At 37.9% G+C, this 15,418-nt stretch overlaps 1 protein-coding gene across 3 annotated transcripts in view; it reads right to left on the bottom strand.

Annotated features, from left to right (window-relative positions):
• Positions 1–8,406: 8,406 nt before the first annotated feature.
• LOC133456283 (chemokine-like protein TAFA-1) overlaps positions 8,407–15,418 on the bottom strand; it is a 33,994-nt gene continuing 26,982 nt past the window's right edge. For 2 of the 3 annotated variants that reach the window (XR_009783787.1, XR_009783788.1), the window contains exons 4-6: positions 15,206–15,330; positions 9,264–9,370; positions 8,407–9,168 (exon numbers count right to left, since the gene is read on the bottom strand). Coding sequence is in view for 1 of the 3 variants with exons in the window: in XM_061734748.1 (XP_061590732.1) it covers positions 9,338–9,370; positions 15,206–15,330 (158 nt within the window). In the remaining 2 variants the exon portion in view is untranslated. The remainder of the gene's footprint in view (positions 9,169–9,263; positions 9,371–15,205; positions 15,331–15,418) is intronic. The other variant, XM_061734748.1, reaches the window with a different exon arrangement.

Genomic DNA, 15,418 nt, shown 5'->3' on the forward strand with positions numbered 1-15,418 from the left:
TCACTCATCACGATTTAACAAGCACGGACTGTCTCTATCTCTCTGCTGTGTAGCGCAACCACACAAAATGAACCAGAATGAGATTTTGCTCTCTCAAATAAAAACAGCATGCTCCAAATATATGTATATATATATATATATATACATATATATATATATATATATATATATATATATATATATATATATATATATATATATATATATATATATATATATATATATATATATATATATATAACAAAATGCAAGATGCATATCATCTGGGTCGGGGATAACAGCTGAAATGCAACAACTTCCGACTTGGTTCCGCATTTGAAGTTGCTCAGAGAGCAGTGGGTGGTGCTCTCATGCTAATGCCCGGGTTATGTTCACTACACTGTTTGGCTTTACCGTGTTTGCCAGTTTTGTCTTGTTTGAGTCTGGTATCCCAAGCACATCCAAGATTAATGTGCAGCTTGTTAGCTCAGGATCGTTGATGAGGGCCCGCTTCAGATATCGGGTTATGATGAGTATGTTGAACCCGAACTCTGGGAAACTCAAAATTCCAAATTCTCACAAAGTGAAGTCAGTTAAGCTTGTTTCAGAAACCAAGGTGTCTCATACTTCCAGTCTGTTACCATAGTAACTGACTCTGTAAATCTGGTCAAGAGCAGGTTCACTTCCACAAACCCTGAGTGTCTCTTCACCTTCATAAAGCTGAGACACGTTCAGTTTCATGACAGAACACTCATTTTTGAGACATTAGAATGATGACATGTCGCATTTGTGTGGGGAAGGTATATTAAGGCTCTGAATGAATATTTTATTGCGGTCAAGCCAGTGGTCATTCATACTTTGGATATCTTGATGAATTTGCAAAAGAATTAGGTCTACCATTTTTCTGCAGTTACATAACCTATATAAGTGATCTTATCCCTCTGTGCATACGGATATCCCCCATTCATCCATCCATCCATCCATCCATCCATCCATCCATCCATCCATCCATCCATCCATCCATCCATCCATCCATCCATCCATCCATCCATCCATCCATCCATCCATCCATCCATCCATCCATCCATTTTCATCTGCTTATCCGTTCCCGGGTCGCGGGGGCAGCAGCCTCAGTAGAGATGCTCAGACTTCCTTCACCCCAGACACTTCCTCCAGCTCTTCCTCCAGCTCTTCCGAGTGGAGTCCGAGGCGTTCCCAGGCCAGCCGAGAGACATAGTCTCTCCAGCGTGTCCTGGGTCTTCCCCGGGGTCTCCTCCCGGTGGGACATGCCTGGAACTCCTCCCTAGGGAGGATTCATCCATCCATCCATCCACCTCCCTAGGGAGGCGTCCATTAACATCCGATAGAGATGCCCAAGTCACCTCAGCTGACTCCTCTGGATGTGAAATACCCAGAGGAGTTATTCCATTAGCCACGTTAGCTAAATGTTAGTTTTCTTGATAACAAAAGCAATACTGGACATCAACTACTTTATTTATTTATTGATTGATTTTCAGTAGCCACAAATGAAGGAGACATCAGAGAAGGATTTTTAAAGGATTTCAGGTAACTCGGGAAGTTTCTGGCTTGAGACTTGACTCAGGACCTGTCTTTACTTGAAACCTGAGTCGGGACTTGAGGATAAAGACTTGTGACTTACCTGAGACTTGCAAAAAGAATGACTTGGTCCCACCCCTGGATACCTCCACACTAGTCAAAGTCCAAAATCTGTGATCTTATCGTCTTCCTTCTCAAAATGTTGCACTGTTCCTTTAAAAAGTGGCAACTGATTCAATTTCTGGTTAGTAAGAAGTATTTTATTTTAAATTTATAGAATAATAAATAATTTATATTGTATGAAATGATTGTATAATTAACTACTACAGTTCTGTTTCGTTTAAATTGATTTAACAATCCTTTTTGGAATAATAAAGTACTATTTTTTTATCTATCTATTTTCCATTCCATAATGTATAAAACATAAAGTATCTTAATGGAGCAGCTTATGATGAGAAAGAGATTTATTCTTAAAACCTCTGTAGTTTCATCGTACCCTGTGATTCCACTGTTTTAGGAGCAAATAATGAAAGAATTATTTTATTTTATTTCAGTTTATTAAAAAAAAAAAACCTTTTTTTTTCTTTTCTCCAATTATAAATATTCTTCTGATGGTATGCAGATCAATGTTCTTTTCAGTAAGCCAGTTCTCTCAATGAAGACTTCAAATGCTGTCTTGATGATAATACACTTGAGTCTTGGCATCTATAGGCTCTGATCTCATTAGTCTCCATTTATTAGGCATACGTGGAGATATTGGGGGCAATGAACATAACTTAACCCTCAGTCCACATAATTGGAGCCTACAGATGGAAGTGGGGCGGGGGTGAGATTTTAAGAGCAACAGCAAGCTTGACAGGCTAGAGACATCAGAAGACAAGTATGTTAGAAACGAATACCTCTTGTTCTTTAAATAAGCCCATGAAAGAGACGGCATAATTGGAATGAACCATGCAGAGGGTTCAAAGCGAGCATAAAATGCTGCTTGAGACGCCGGCCTGGACCTTGCAGGGGCCACCTCTTTTATACATATTCATACTTTTGAGCTGAGTTTGTCATTTATTCAGTAACATTGCAACAATTTTTAGCTGTTAACTGTTATCACCACTTGAAGGGGTTAAAACCAACCATTAGAGTATGTTTAACTACACAAAACACCTTATGAGCCATGTATTCACTTTGCTGATGGCTCATTTTTTTAATGCTTTTTTAATATAGGTAATTATGATTTTATATCAATCTCGGTTAGAGGGAAAGGAAACAGCTTACAGCGAGACAACATGTTTAGAGAGAGGGATTGCACATGAGCCTGTATCTGATTATTTTACATCCTTCACTACAACTGTTGACACCTTTCTTATTGTCTGCCACAGAAGCATAACAATCTGAAGGCTATGCAAATAAAAAAAACATCATCCCTGTAAAAAAAAACATTGAATTGTCTGTAGCCCCTTCTGGAAGCACAATTTTCATTTTCAAGTTTTGGACATTAAACTCCAAACTACCAGACCAAATCTGTCTCCAATAATAAGACGAAACACATCTCCGGCTGCAGGCACAACCATTATCATGGCTGGTGTGTTCAGCTTCTCCACACAGCCAAACCATTTCACCAAACCTATTTCAGCATGCATGTAGTTATTGTGTACAAGGTTGTGTTGTTCACAATGGGCTGACAAAAGACAATGGGGGGGGGCTCATCTTTAATTCAAGACAGGCTTTCTCACACTGAGATAAATCCTCTTCCCACTTATAGGTGAAAAGAAAGCCTCAAAGTATTCATCTATCGCTCTATTCAGCAATTATTTAGCCAACCTCTCTGCAATTTTAGAGGAGGATTCAATTTTGCGTTTCCGTAGGCACTTAGCTGATGCTTTCACCAGAGTGACACTGATTGCTTGGGCTCATTTCTCTTCCAGAACATCAGTGTTTCAGCCCCAGCAACACATGGCCGACACACACTTGTCACTTTTTTCTCCAAACATGACACAGAGTTCCCAGCAGGGCTGCAACTCATTCAAATCATCACACCTGGAAACTAAACACTCTGCTGTATTTTGCCTGTTTAATATGATTTGATTCCATTAGAAAACCATTTTTAGCCTGCTGATTTTATTACTTAATATTTGACAGCATGAATGTTTGCAGAAACCCCTGTGCAGCAACACAAAACATCAGGTGAATGTGTCTAGGTGGCGTCTGACATAATGTGATATAAGCCAGGCGCAACAGACATTGTGCTGGTGTCATTGTAAATCTGTCTTAGTTTGCTTTGTGTGATCAATTTGTAAGTCCTTTGTGAGCACCTAACAGCATGCGAGGCCTGGTATTCTCTGCATGAATCATTTAGATGAAAGCCTGAGGAGGAGGGGGGAAAGGAGCGAGAGGCACCTGATGTCAACTTTAATTAGAATCCAGTTTGGTCCGCATTACCTTGACTTTGAAATCCCAGAGTCCTGCCAGGGAAATGAAGACAGTTCTGGATTACAGCTTGTAATTAGACTGTATAATTTCGGTTTCCTGCTTGATTCCACAGAAGACAACTTAGGGGGAAAGCACTATTTCTCAACTAAAATCATATGCACCATCATACTCCAGAAAAAAGAAAAAAAAAGTGACTTCCAAGTACAGAAGTGGAACATGACAAGACTGCCTGGGTGTGCTGAATGAAATGTGTCTTCAGAACAAAACCCACGGGAGCTTCAAATCCCCGGACGTCCCCGGTGCGTCATGAAAAGAAGTCAGGACACATCACCATCACTTGTGTGTTACTTCTCACTGCTCTGTCGGGTGATATGAGACATCGGAGCCTACAGCTGCAGCCCAGAGAGCAACTCTGAAGGCTGACAGACAGAAGGGATGCTGCTCTCTTCCATCTTGCACACATTATGCTCATTTAACAATCTCATGTTGGACAGGGGACGTGATTTGAAATCACTCTGAAAAGTGTGGTAGCCTGGAGGAAATAAAGCTATACCTAAAATACATGCTCATGAACTCACGGAGAATTGTATAGAAACTGCAGCTGCATTCCTCTAAAGTCATAATTTCAGCATAGTTGATAATGGATGGTTTGCTGAGATCTGGCATCCGTCTTGCTGCATGATTTTCATCACAAAAACAGCCAACAGACAACATGTCATGTGTAATGGCAGAAACACTGCAGGGAAATGAATATTGAATATGTGCCATTCCGATGTGATACAAATACACCCACGACACAGACGTTTCTGTAGAATATCCCACTCACCAAACCCAAACATCATGATCCCCACTGAATCAAAGTCTAACCGTTTCAAATTCTCACTTTATTTGGAAAGAATTGGCATTAGTCAGCATCCATTATGTGTTTACTAAAATCACTATGTGTAGAAGCCCACTACGTGTTTCAATAAGGGCTTTAGTTGCAATGTATTATTGCTCAGGGGGTTTCCTAAATGAGTCTCGCTGAAATTTATTCTGGATTTGTGTTTTTTGATTTGTACCCACACAGCAGCATTCCCTATATAAACTTTAAATCGTTATTTTCTACCTGTTCTACAGCAGCAAATTGTATTTCCAAGGATATTATCTTAACTCTGCAAACGTATGTTGTCTGCCCGAGGCAAAACAAACATATAAATCCAATATTTCCTTAGACAGCAGTGGTCACCGCTGTGGCCTGTGTAGCAACGTGAATATAATCCTCCCTTTCTTTCTTTCAGTCCTTTTTATTTATTTATTTTTTGATCCTTGTGCAAACACGCGGTCTTTCTTGACAAAAAGACACATGCGAGATTTAAAAGAGATGTGCCTAATGGCACAAAAAAAGAAAAGAAAGTAAAGACAAGAGCAAAGACAAGAACTATGTCTTGTCTTTAAGATAGAAGTGATAGGTTAAGGAGGAACGAATGGCAAGGTATGCATAATATGTGTCACATACCTGAAGCACTAATGAAAGAAACACCTTCTTTTTTTTTTCTTTTTTACACAAGCTGGGAAAAAGGCTCACCAAGCAGCTCCTTTTCATTAGCGCCAAAAATTGTTGAGCTGCGCAGATTATGGTTCTAGCTGACTGAGGCAACATTTGTTTTTATTTTTAAAAGCAGATGACGTGAAATAGCATATGTCAAGATATTTTATTTTCGTTGCAGAAATAGGAAATGTGGTGCATTTAGACAAGGGGACTCTGGGTGCTTTTGAGGAGAGCTGAGTAGTAAGTGGGCAGAAATCAAAATCTCAGGTGATATAGAAATGATATTCTTGCATTTAAAGAAAAAAATCTGTTGTTTTGTATATGACAACGTTATATACGGTGTGCACAGCGTACAGTATATAACGCCAGGGATTTCTCTGGGAGTCATTTCTGGGGTTGTGCAGCGGTGACAGTAATGGTCAGTATCTTAGGCAGTGCTGCATTTACGGGATCAAGTCCTGGCAGCCTTTCATCACTGTGTGATCATTCCAGGTCTCGTGTGTACAAAGGCAAGACTGACTTCAGTTAATGAATGGGTGGCAAGCTTTAAGATGCAAGTGTGAAGGAATTAATGATGTGGTTTCATCTGAGATAATTGTAAATAAGGGAGTAGTTCAGCATTTTTATTTATTTTTTTAAATATGGCTAATGTCTTTCCGGGATTAGATAGCAAGATATGAGGAGTTAAGGTCTGAATACTAATTATGAGGCCAGAGCTAGGCTTACCAAGGGGAAAATTAGTATTGTTATTGTTAGTATTACATCTCACATACAGTAGGCCGGTCTGTTACAAGACTGCGATAACAAGACTTAGTCCTATTAAAAAATAATAATGATAAGATATGTCAAAGTGCTCTATTAAGTGTTTCTTTAGGATGAGGCTGTTTTTTAAACAGACTTCAGACTTCAAAATCACAATCTTGTCCCAATCTTAGGCCAGGCAAGGCAGTTTATACATACAGTATAGCACAATTCAACAGCAAGGTGATTCGAAGCGCCATCCTAACCAAATAGCTGTGTTGCCTAAAGCTACTCCGATATGCATGGGAATAAAGAAATATGAACACAAAAAGACCCAGTGTTCAAGGTCAACGTGAAAAATGTTGAGATTAGATATATATTATTTTCTTAGAAATATACAATGCAGTGCTTAATCATCTGGTCGTCACAATCAAGGTCCTACCAAGTCATTCAGGTAAAAGACTACAGCATAAGCTGAATTTCTATTAGCACTATTATAATATACTGTGTAGACAGATACTTACAGTTTACCCATGAATCCTCAGAAAACTACCACTAGAAAGCTTTGGCCCTCATGTACATCTAAAGAGCTGATAAATCTCAGACAAGTTGCTGAGAACATCTTATTCCTGTGTCCTTCCATGAGTTTCCAACTCGTTGAGTTATGGACAAAGGACTCAACAAAACCTTTCATTGCAAGGCCCGTCCTATCCAATAGCTTTCTCTTTTGGTATTACATTTTACATTTTGACATGATAATATAAATTACCGGTACTTAAATATTTGATTAGTCTTTCCCTTCATTTTTTAAGTCGTGCGTGATGATCACTCATGTGTTATGGTTGCATCTGTTTCAGAACGAACAAAAGGGTGGGGGTGCCAGTTTGATAGTGATCAAAAGCAATGTTCTGTCCTGTATTCTTTCCAGCCGTTTAAAAAAAAAAAAAGAAATGCCGTAGGACTTGCAGTCATTGGCTGTTTTGAAGGGCGTGACTTCTGACCTCTCCATGAAACACGTACCAGTTTTGTATTTTTTCCAAGAGCTTCAATCTCTAGTGATAATGCTTAGCGCCAATGTCAGCGCCAATGTCAGTGCACTGCTGAGGGTTATTATAAGTCTTCTAATAACATCGTGTACTGAGGAGACACTTTTCCCTCCACGGTACCAATAGGATAAAAACAACACACAGAGGCTATATGTCAATTCTTCGCCTGAACAACCTTATTTTTTTGAATTTCCAGTGGAACCTTGGAGATTTATTAGACTGCAAGGTAATGATATGTACTATCCAAAAGCTTAGATGGCTGCGGTAACCATGACTGGAGTAGTGTATGCCATTTATCACTGAAGTTGAATAATGGCCTCACTAAATAATGCAACTAGCACTTGGCTGTGTTGAAGTATGATTTCAGAACTCTGTCAGCGGACCATGTTGTGCATTATGAATTACATTGTGTTTATATTTTGAATACAGTTTCCTAAATAATTGAAAAGAGTGGATTGGTTTGATTTTAAGGACTGCTGAGGTATGTAACTAGAGACAACAGGGTAACACAAAATGGCACATTTTCAATTTTTAATTCATTTCAAAATATCCCAGTTGAACCGTGCGGCAGTGCATCTTTCCTAATCGGGCCAAGCTGTAATTCCAATTCTCTCTGTGCACATGTGGCCGTTAGGAGTGAAACCGGGAATATTTGCGAGTTTAATCAGAGCGGTGCTCTGTAAGACTGTTTATTCATACATAAATTCTCTGAACACCCTGTGCTGTAAGTCGATGACTGTTTTTGTAATTCTGCCATCAGATCAGTGATCGTGTGAGTTGGACACTCAATTACACAATTTGAACTGTCAACTGATCACCATCTGGTTGAGTTGGATCAGGTGGTGCAGATGATGCTGGACAATACACAACATTCATTTGGCAAAGGTGGGTTGGAAACATTTGGCCACGGTTCAGGATATCTTTAACTCCCATGTCCCGTAGAGATACTCTGAAATTCTGAGGAAAGCTGGGAACACCGAGTCTGAACAAGGCACGTTGTATGTATCCGTTGATTATTTGGTTGCATATAGTTGTAGCTGCACATTTGTTGGTAAAATGGATTGGATTATAAGTGTCTGTTCACGTTCCAGTAACATGACACAAACACACTCCCATAGGTAACAGGAACAATAACTTTATTAGAATTCATCACATGTCCATAAATGACTTCATATGTACATCATTTGAATGATTTCACACAAATAAGGCATTTCAAGTATCGAAAATAACCTACTGATGGCACATTACCAAATCAAACTGGTAAAGCCATTTAAGAGGTGATCAAAGGTGTACACGTACCATACAAACCAATGGTATGTCAGAACACACAAACTGTATTTTTAAAACTTCTCCTTAATGACTGTTTCATCTTAACATGATGTAGATGATCTCATCAACCTCCGACTGTGTTGGGTTTTGTTTATAAGAAGAGTTTAGATTCACCATCACCACAAATTAAGTTCATGTACACTGAAAAGGACAAACAATTTATGTACAATATTACAAAGAGAAAATAAAATCCTGAGGGCTTTCAGCTTCTGTGTTTTCTCAATCCATGTTTTTTGATAGATTCCTCTCTTGTTTGGTGCTTTACATCCTTCTCACTAATGTCTGAAAAGGGCTGTCAGTTACTCTGCAAATATTAATCCAAATGCACAGACAGTCATGCTTCATCTCAAAGTTGGGGGGAAAAAAATGATGAAAAAAGATTCATTACAAGGTTATGATGAAGTTCCCCGCAGGCTGCTTGGAGCGTCGGTATTTTGGGAGCCTTGAGCAAGATGTGCTTAGTGTTTCTACATCTTTTTAAACTTTTATTTGAAAGTGTTCACATTTCTTGAAGCAACAATAGGTTCATTGTCTCTTGTGATAATTGGCCCAATGACATTGCTGAAAAGAGAAAGAAAGCCATAAATATCACACAAATTATTCTGTTTGTTGTCTTTTACACCAAGCAGGTAAGAAAATTGAGAGGAGCGAATTACGTTGGCGTTGCAGCACATATGGAAATGCTGACCTTGGATCTAGAGGTATTTACTTCCATCCTTCCCGCAAACGGTTAATATGTTGATGTAGTGTATGGCTGAGTGTTCTGAAAATGAGAGGACGGAAGAAATAGAAAGTTAGACAGTATTTCTAACAAGTGTATTGGCAGTGAAATCCAATAACTGTGGTGTTTTGTTAATGCAACAGCCATTATTATGGTACATTACTTTAAATCCTCCTACCAAAGCACCACCATACAGAAATACACCATGTCATTATTTTATTTAACTACAATCAACCTGAGATGCCAAAACACAGTGTGGGAAAACTATGTACAGTTAATAATTCAATGGCTTGTGTGACCACCTTTAGTGACCATAGCTTGAAGTTATCCATATCTGTATGATGTCAGGTGCTCACATTGTGAAGGACATTAGGCCCACTCTTCTTTATGATGATGCTACAGTTTATTCAGGGTATCTTAGAGTCTTGCCATAATATTTCTAGCAGGTTGGACTTTCTCTTTCTAATTTCAGCACTTTGATTATTCACTTTTTCAGTAATTCTGTTGTAAACTTAATGGGTATGCTTGAGAATGTTGTCCTGTTGCATGAGAAGATTCTGGCCAAGCTTTGGCTTTCAGATAGATGGCCATGTAACTTACAGATCTCAAGATCTTGTGCCTTTTCTTCGTCTGCTTTCATTTTTCCTTTTTTCTTTTTTTTTGAGCATTGCACAGTCTGGACTTGTGTTGAGCTTCCTGGAACATCTGCTACTGGAAAGGTTGGTGTCTTGAATGTTTAAACACACTCGCTTTAACCCTTCCCAGATGGTTGAGCAGCAACAATTACTTCTCTAAGACTGTTGCTGTTGTCATTTTTCCTTGTTACTCGGCTAACATACACATGAATGCTCCAGACTAGAAAACATCCCAAACTTTTGCTTTTATAGAGGTGGTCACACTTGTTGATGAAGTAATCAATAATACACTTTCTATTTTCTTAATTCCTTTGCAATTATTGGGAGTGTTTTAAGCTTTTCACACACCATGTTTACATTTTGGCTTAATTTAACGAAAAAACAAAAAAAGAATATGGTGTAATAAGAGAGGTGCTTTTATCCATCTGAGGTTGCAGTTGTCTAAACTGAAGACCTGGTGAGGACTAGAGAGTTTCTTTTACTGCATTCACAAAATGTAGATGTTTGGGCTTTAAGACGTGGACTTTATTTATACCTTTGGATACCTTTATACCTTGCACATGTCAATTACTTTTCATCGACTTCCTGGCATTGGTATTCATTTACTTTAACTTCAGCTTCAGCTCTATAAGCCTCTTTCAAACCCAAGCACAACTCAACGTTCTTTACAGAATAATACAAACCATAAAAACAGCAAATAATAAAAGAAAACATTGAGTAAAATCATTTAAAAAAATTTTAAGAAATGAAAACATACGATTGAGAGTAAAAACGTAATAAGACATATCAAAACAAAAACATAAAAATCAGTGAATTAATGATATTCTCTAACACAAAGGAAGATCTTACGTAGTCTTAAAAGCAGAGTGTGTTAAAGTTCTATACCCCGACTGGCAGATGGTTCTACAGGAAAGGAGCTTAAAAGCTAAAAACTACAATTTTGGACACTCTGGGGACTACAAGCAAGCCTGCAGACTGACAGCTAAGTGTACTTGCATGGTTGATATGCAGCAATGAGCTCATCATGATAATGGGGCCATTTAGGGACATTTAGGACTTTACGAGGAGAATTTTGTACATTTCCCTAAACTGAACAGGTAACTAATTTGAGAAGTTAGAACATGAGACATAGCAGAATGTTTGTCGGCAGTAACAGTCAGAACTCTAGCAGCAGCTTTTTGGATCAGCTGAAGCATTTTCAGAGAATTATTTTGACATGCAGGTAAAGTAGCATTGCAGTGGCCCAGCTTTGATGTAACAAGCATAGGACCATGTTGGAATTGGAAAGGATCTTTGTAATTTTTTGAAATGTTACAAAGATAGTAGAAAGCCACTCTGTTTTGCATTTGACTTAAACGACTTGAAATTAAAATTACAACCAAATTACAGAAATGAATTAGTGTTATGCAGCTTCATATACAGTAGAGCTTGGTTTCGTCACATAGTAGTGGATTGGCCATGTTATGTCATGATTTCTGATTATATTCTTTAAATGAAGCACATACATAGTCAACAAAATTGGTCCAAGTTCAGAACCCTGTGGAACACCATAGCTAACACTGGAATGCATCAAGTCATTACAATTTATATGGCCAAACTGAACTCTTTCAGATGAATATGACTATAACCAGCCCAAAATAGAACATTTAATCCCAATTAAGAGTTTGGGTCTTTGCAATAAAAAGCTGTGGTCAGTGGTGTAAAATGCACCACTGCGATCCAACAGAACCAGAGGTAATAATTATAGTAATTTGTGACATTACCTAAAGTGGTTTCAATACTCTGATGCACTCTAAATTCAGATTAATATACTTCATGCAAAACTCTTACAATGCAAATGTGGAATTAGGTGATTAAAGACAAAGACAAAGACTAGATTTAAACAAAGAAAGAAGGTTAGATATAAGTCCGTAATTGGTTTAAATCAAGAGTAGTTTAGTATTTAAGGGAATGTGGTATAGAACCAGTTCATTATGACAGATCGATCTGGTCAAGTACTGAGGAGTTAATAAGGGATAGAATTTAATCATCTTTTTTATATATCTTATGAAACACACTGAAATTCTTCTCTGATTTTTAACCCATCACAAGTTAGAGCATTTTTACAGGGAGCAATTAGGGCAATCAAAGTGGTTCACAGATGGCAACCGGGCCCAAACCCACCTCACTAACCACTAGACTAGTGTCTAGTGTTTCTCAATTGTCGTCTTTTAAACAATCAATCACCATTAGTCTGGGTCTTCAGTCTGTACCAGTGTGGTAATAACCCATTTGAAGCAGGTGTGTTAAAGCAGGGAAACATCTAAAACATGCAAGGCAGTGGCTCTCTAGAACTGGGGTTGAAAACCACCGCCCTAAAGAGTCTAATTGGGACGAGGGGTCTAACATACAGGTGGATGTTCCTTAAACCTAAATTATAAGCAGGCTTCTGGACTTGCAAAAACCTTTTTCAGACCTTGAACAACAATAAAGCAGAAATAAAGATCCATAATTACTTCTGCAAATGAGCCCAAGAAAACAATAAATAAATAAGATCTAGAGCGACAAAGTAGAGAAAAGGCTTCGAGGATCAAAGCAAAGATATTATGAGGCAGACTCGTAATGTGCATCTAAAGAATTCCTTCACCAACAAGATCTACAGTACCTTCTTTGGGGAACTAGTACAAGGGGAATTATCCAAATAAACATCATTTGAAGGAAACGATAGGGCAATTTCATCCTTAAAATCCTGCATTGGTAACAAATGGAACAACATTTTGAGGGATACCAATAGTACACAGACCCATTAGCATCTTGAATCCAGACTACAAAATACATACAACTACTTTAACCAAAAGAGTGGAGGAAACTTGGACTTTCTGGATAGATGACCATCAGTCAGTATTTCTCTGAGGAAAGCAGACTCAGGATAAGGAGACCAGTCTCTGGATTCATCAGGCAAACCAGGACATCATCTGCATGAAGGCATATTTTGTACTCTGAACCTCTTATTATGATACCCTCTAGAGTTAAAGTCTGCAAGCAGCTTAATAAATAAATTAAAAAGCACTGGGTTAGCGACAGCCAATTTATAGATAAAGGTCCAGAAAGACCCCTATTAACGTTTAGTTCTGCCAGCAACAATTAATACAATGTTTTGATAATATTAATCACTTTCTCATGGCAGTCAAATTTTTCCATAACTTTGTAGAAAAACCCCACATCCTAAGAAATCAAATGTTTTTCCTCATCCATACTGAGCTGATAGGTCCAAGTTTATCCATTCTTATGTGCTCTATAATGTGGAAACCCTTAATATTGATAAGCTTAAGAGTTCAATTCTAGCCCATCATTAAAACAAGTGTTACGTGAAACAAGGAGCCACAGTAATGTGCTTACTATTCGATAGTCAGGAACTTAAAGACCCTAAAAACATGTCGAAGAGATGTGCCCTTGTGCCCAACAGGACTTTTAGAGGTATCTTCAACTCTGGCGTTATTTTTTAGATGAAAATTGAAGATACTGTGACCAAAAAATATGATGTACCACTAACATATTCATCAGAACATAAACCAATTTTCTCAAGATTTTGGTAAATTATGCAGTTATATTGTTGGACTGAGAGGCCTTTTAAGAAAATATGTAAAAGAGAATTGGGAGATAATTGAGAATGAACAGGAGTGGTGGGGATATAATAATATAATAGGGATATAATAAACACACACATTTCTACATCCTCACAATCATGGAGAGATATTTTAGGTTTTTCATAAACTCACAAAAGGGTTTTTCATGAACCCAGAAAAATGTTCAGACATTGTGTTGTTCAGCTTAAGAGCTAGAGAGGCTGTGGTCATTGCACTGCTAATCAGGTGCATGTTTTCCAAGGATGCCCTGTTCTTCAATCTTATCAAGAAGTTCAGCGGGAAAAAGAGAGAAATCCTGTCCTATAATATTACATTTACTTTCTTTTCAGGAACATGGATTAATGCAGCCCAAAACTGACACATACCTCTTAAAAATATACATAGTAGTGATGAAAAATGCCATAACAAGGCAATGGCTTAGTATGGAACCACCTAATGTTAGTTATTGAGTAGATACAGTGATAGACATCTAAAGTATGGGAGACTGCAGAAGGATGAATGTGCTACCTGGGAATAATGGCATGCATATTTTGCATGTAGTGGTGATAACACCTTTTCATTTTTGATATATCCTAATCAAAAAAAATGTTTAAAATAGTATTGTTAGTTTTCCTCTTCAAGTTATTAGATATGTTGTTTTTTCTTGTTACCTCATATAGCTGCATTTTTTCCCCTTTTTTTCCTCAAAAAGCTACTATTGTTTTAAAGTTCGTAATTTAATACAAAATCTCAGCCAACAAAGTATTAAAAAAAAATCTTCATTAGTAAAATTAACTTTGATCAATAGGAGATCATAATTTCAAGATGGGATACCTTTTTTCCCACAACTGTAAATCTTTTTAGGAACTGGGGGCCTTTCTTAAACATTTGCTTCACAGTGGGAGGAGAGAATGCACGCTATTTTTACTATAAAATTGATAAAAACAAGATGTGAAAACAAGAGAAGTTTCAAATATCCATGTTTGAGGTTCAGCCACATTGTAAGGGCAGCTTTTATGTGTTTTTTTCAAATCACATATTTATCTGAAGGATAAATCTGAAAGATAAATGTGTGGTTCACCAAATGATCAAAAACGACTGTTCACACCAAGAGCTACAGTATAACATGAAAGACAACTTAACAATGAAGTAAGTGTCTCCACTGTCGAGTAATTATGTTTTATAATAGAAGCTTTGCTATTCACTTAAATTGGAATGATATTTACAACTATCTACAGTTACTGTAATTACTAAACTAAATTTAGTTCTTGGCGTGAATGGCTCTTTCTGACCAGTTATTGAACCACAATAAGTCACTAATACTCTCTGTGAAGAGTTGACTTGGATTTGGCATCTAGATGTGTGATCTGTGACCTGATTGTGTAATGTTTTTCCAGGACTTAAACACGATGGTGCAGCTATATGCAGGAGACTGCTTAACAATGCTCCACAGCTGCGTTAATCACTCTCATCTGGCACTGGTCCATGAATCCGAGCCCCGTCTCTGTGCCCTGTCACTACATTAAACCACACCCGCCACCACAATGTTCAACAATACAGTGAATCATGAGGAGCACAGTTAGCCTCATTATTGTGCATGCAGAGCAATGTCTCGTAGTCAAGAGAGGTTATCTTACCCTTGTGGTTTTAATCTTGTTCCCAGCATAGCACATCCAGCCCGAATTGTCAGGCAGTGTCTTGCATTCTTCCCCTTCTAAGCAGGGCTCCATCTCACACCACCACTTCCCAATGACTATGGACGCTAAGTATCAAAGACAAGAGAAAAGACATCATAAGTATGTTCAACATTATGCAGAGCACAGTTTAGCATTTAAAGGTAATTTATCATA

The sequence above is a fragment of the Cololabis saira genome, chromosome 12 (genome assembly GCF_033807715.1).
Source record: "Cololabis saira isolate AMF1-May2022 chromosome 12, fColSai1.1, whole genome shotgun sequence".
Classification (NCBI taxonomy): domain Eukaryota; kingdom Metazoa; phylum Chordata; class Actinopteri; order Beloniformes; family Belonidae; genus Cololabis; species Cololabis saira.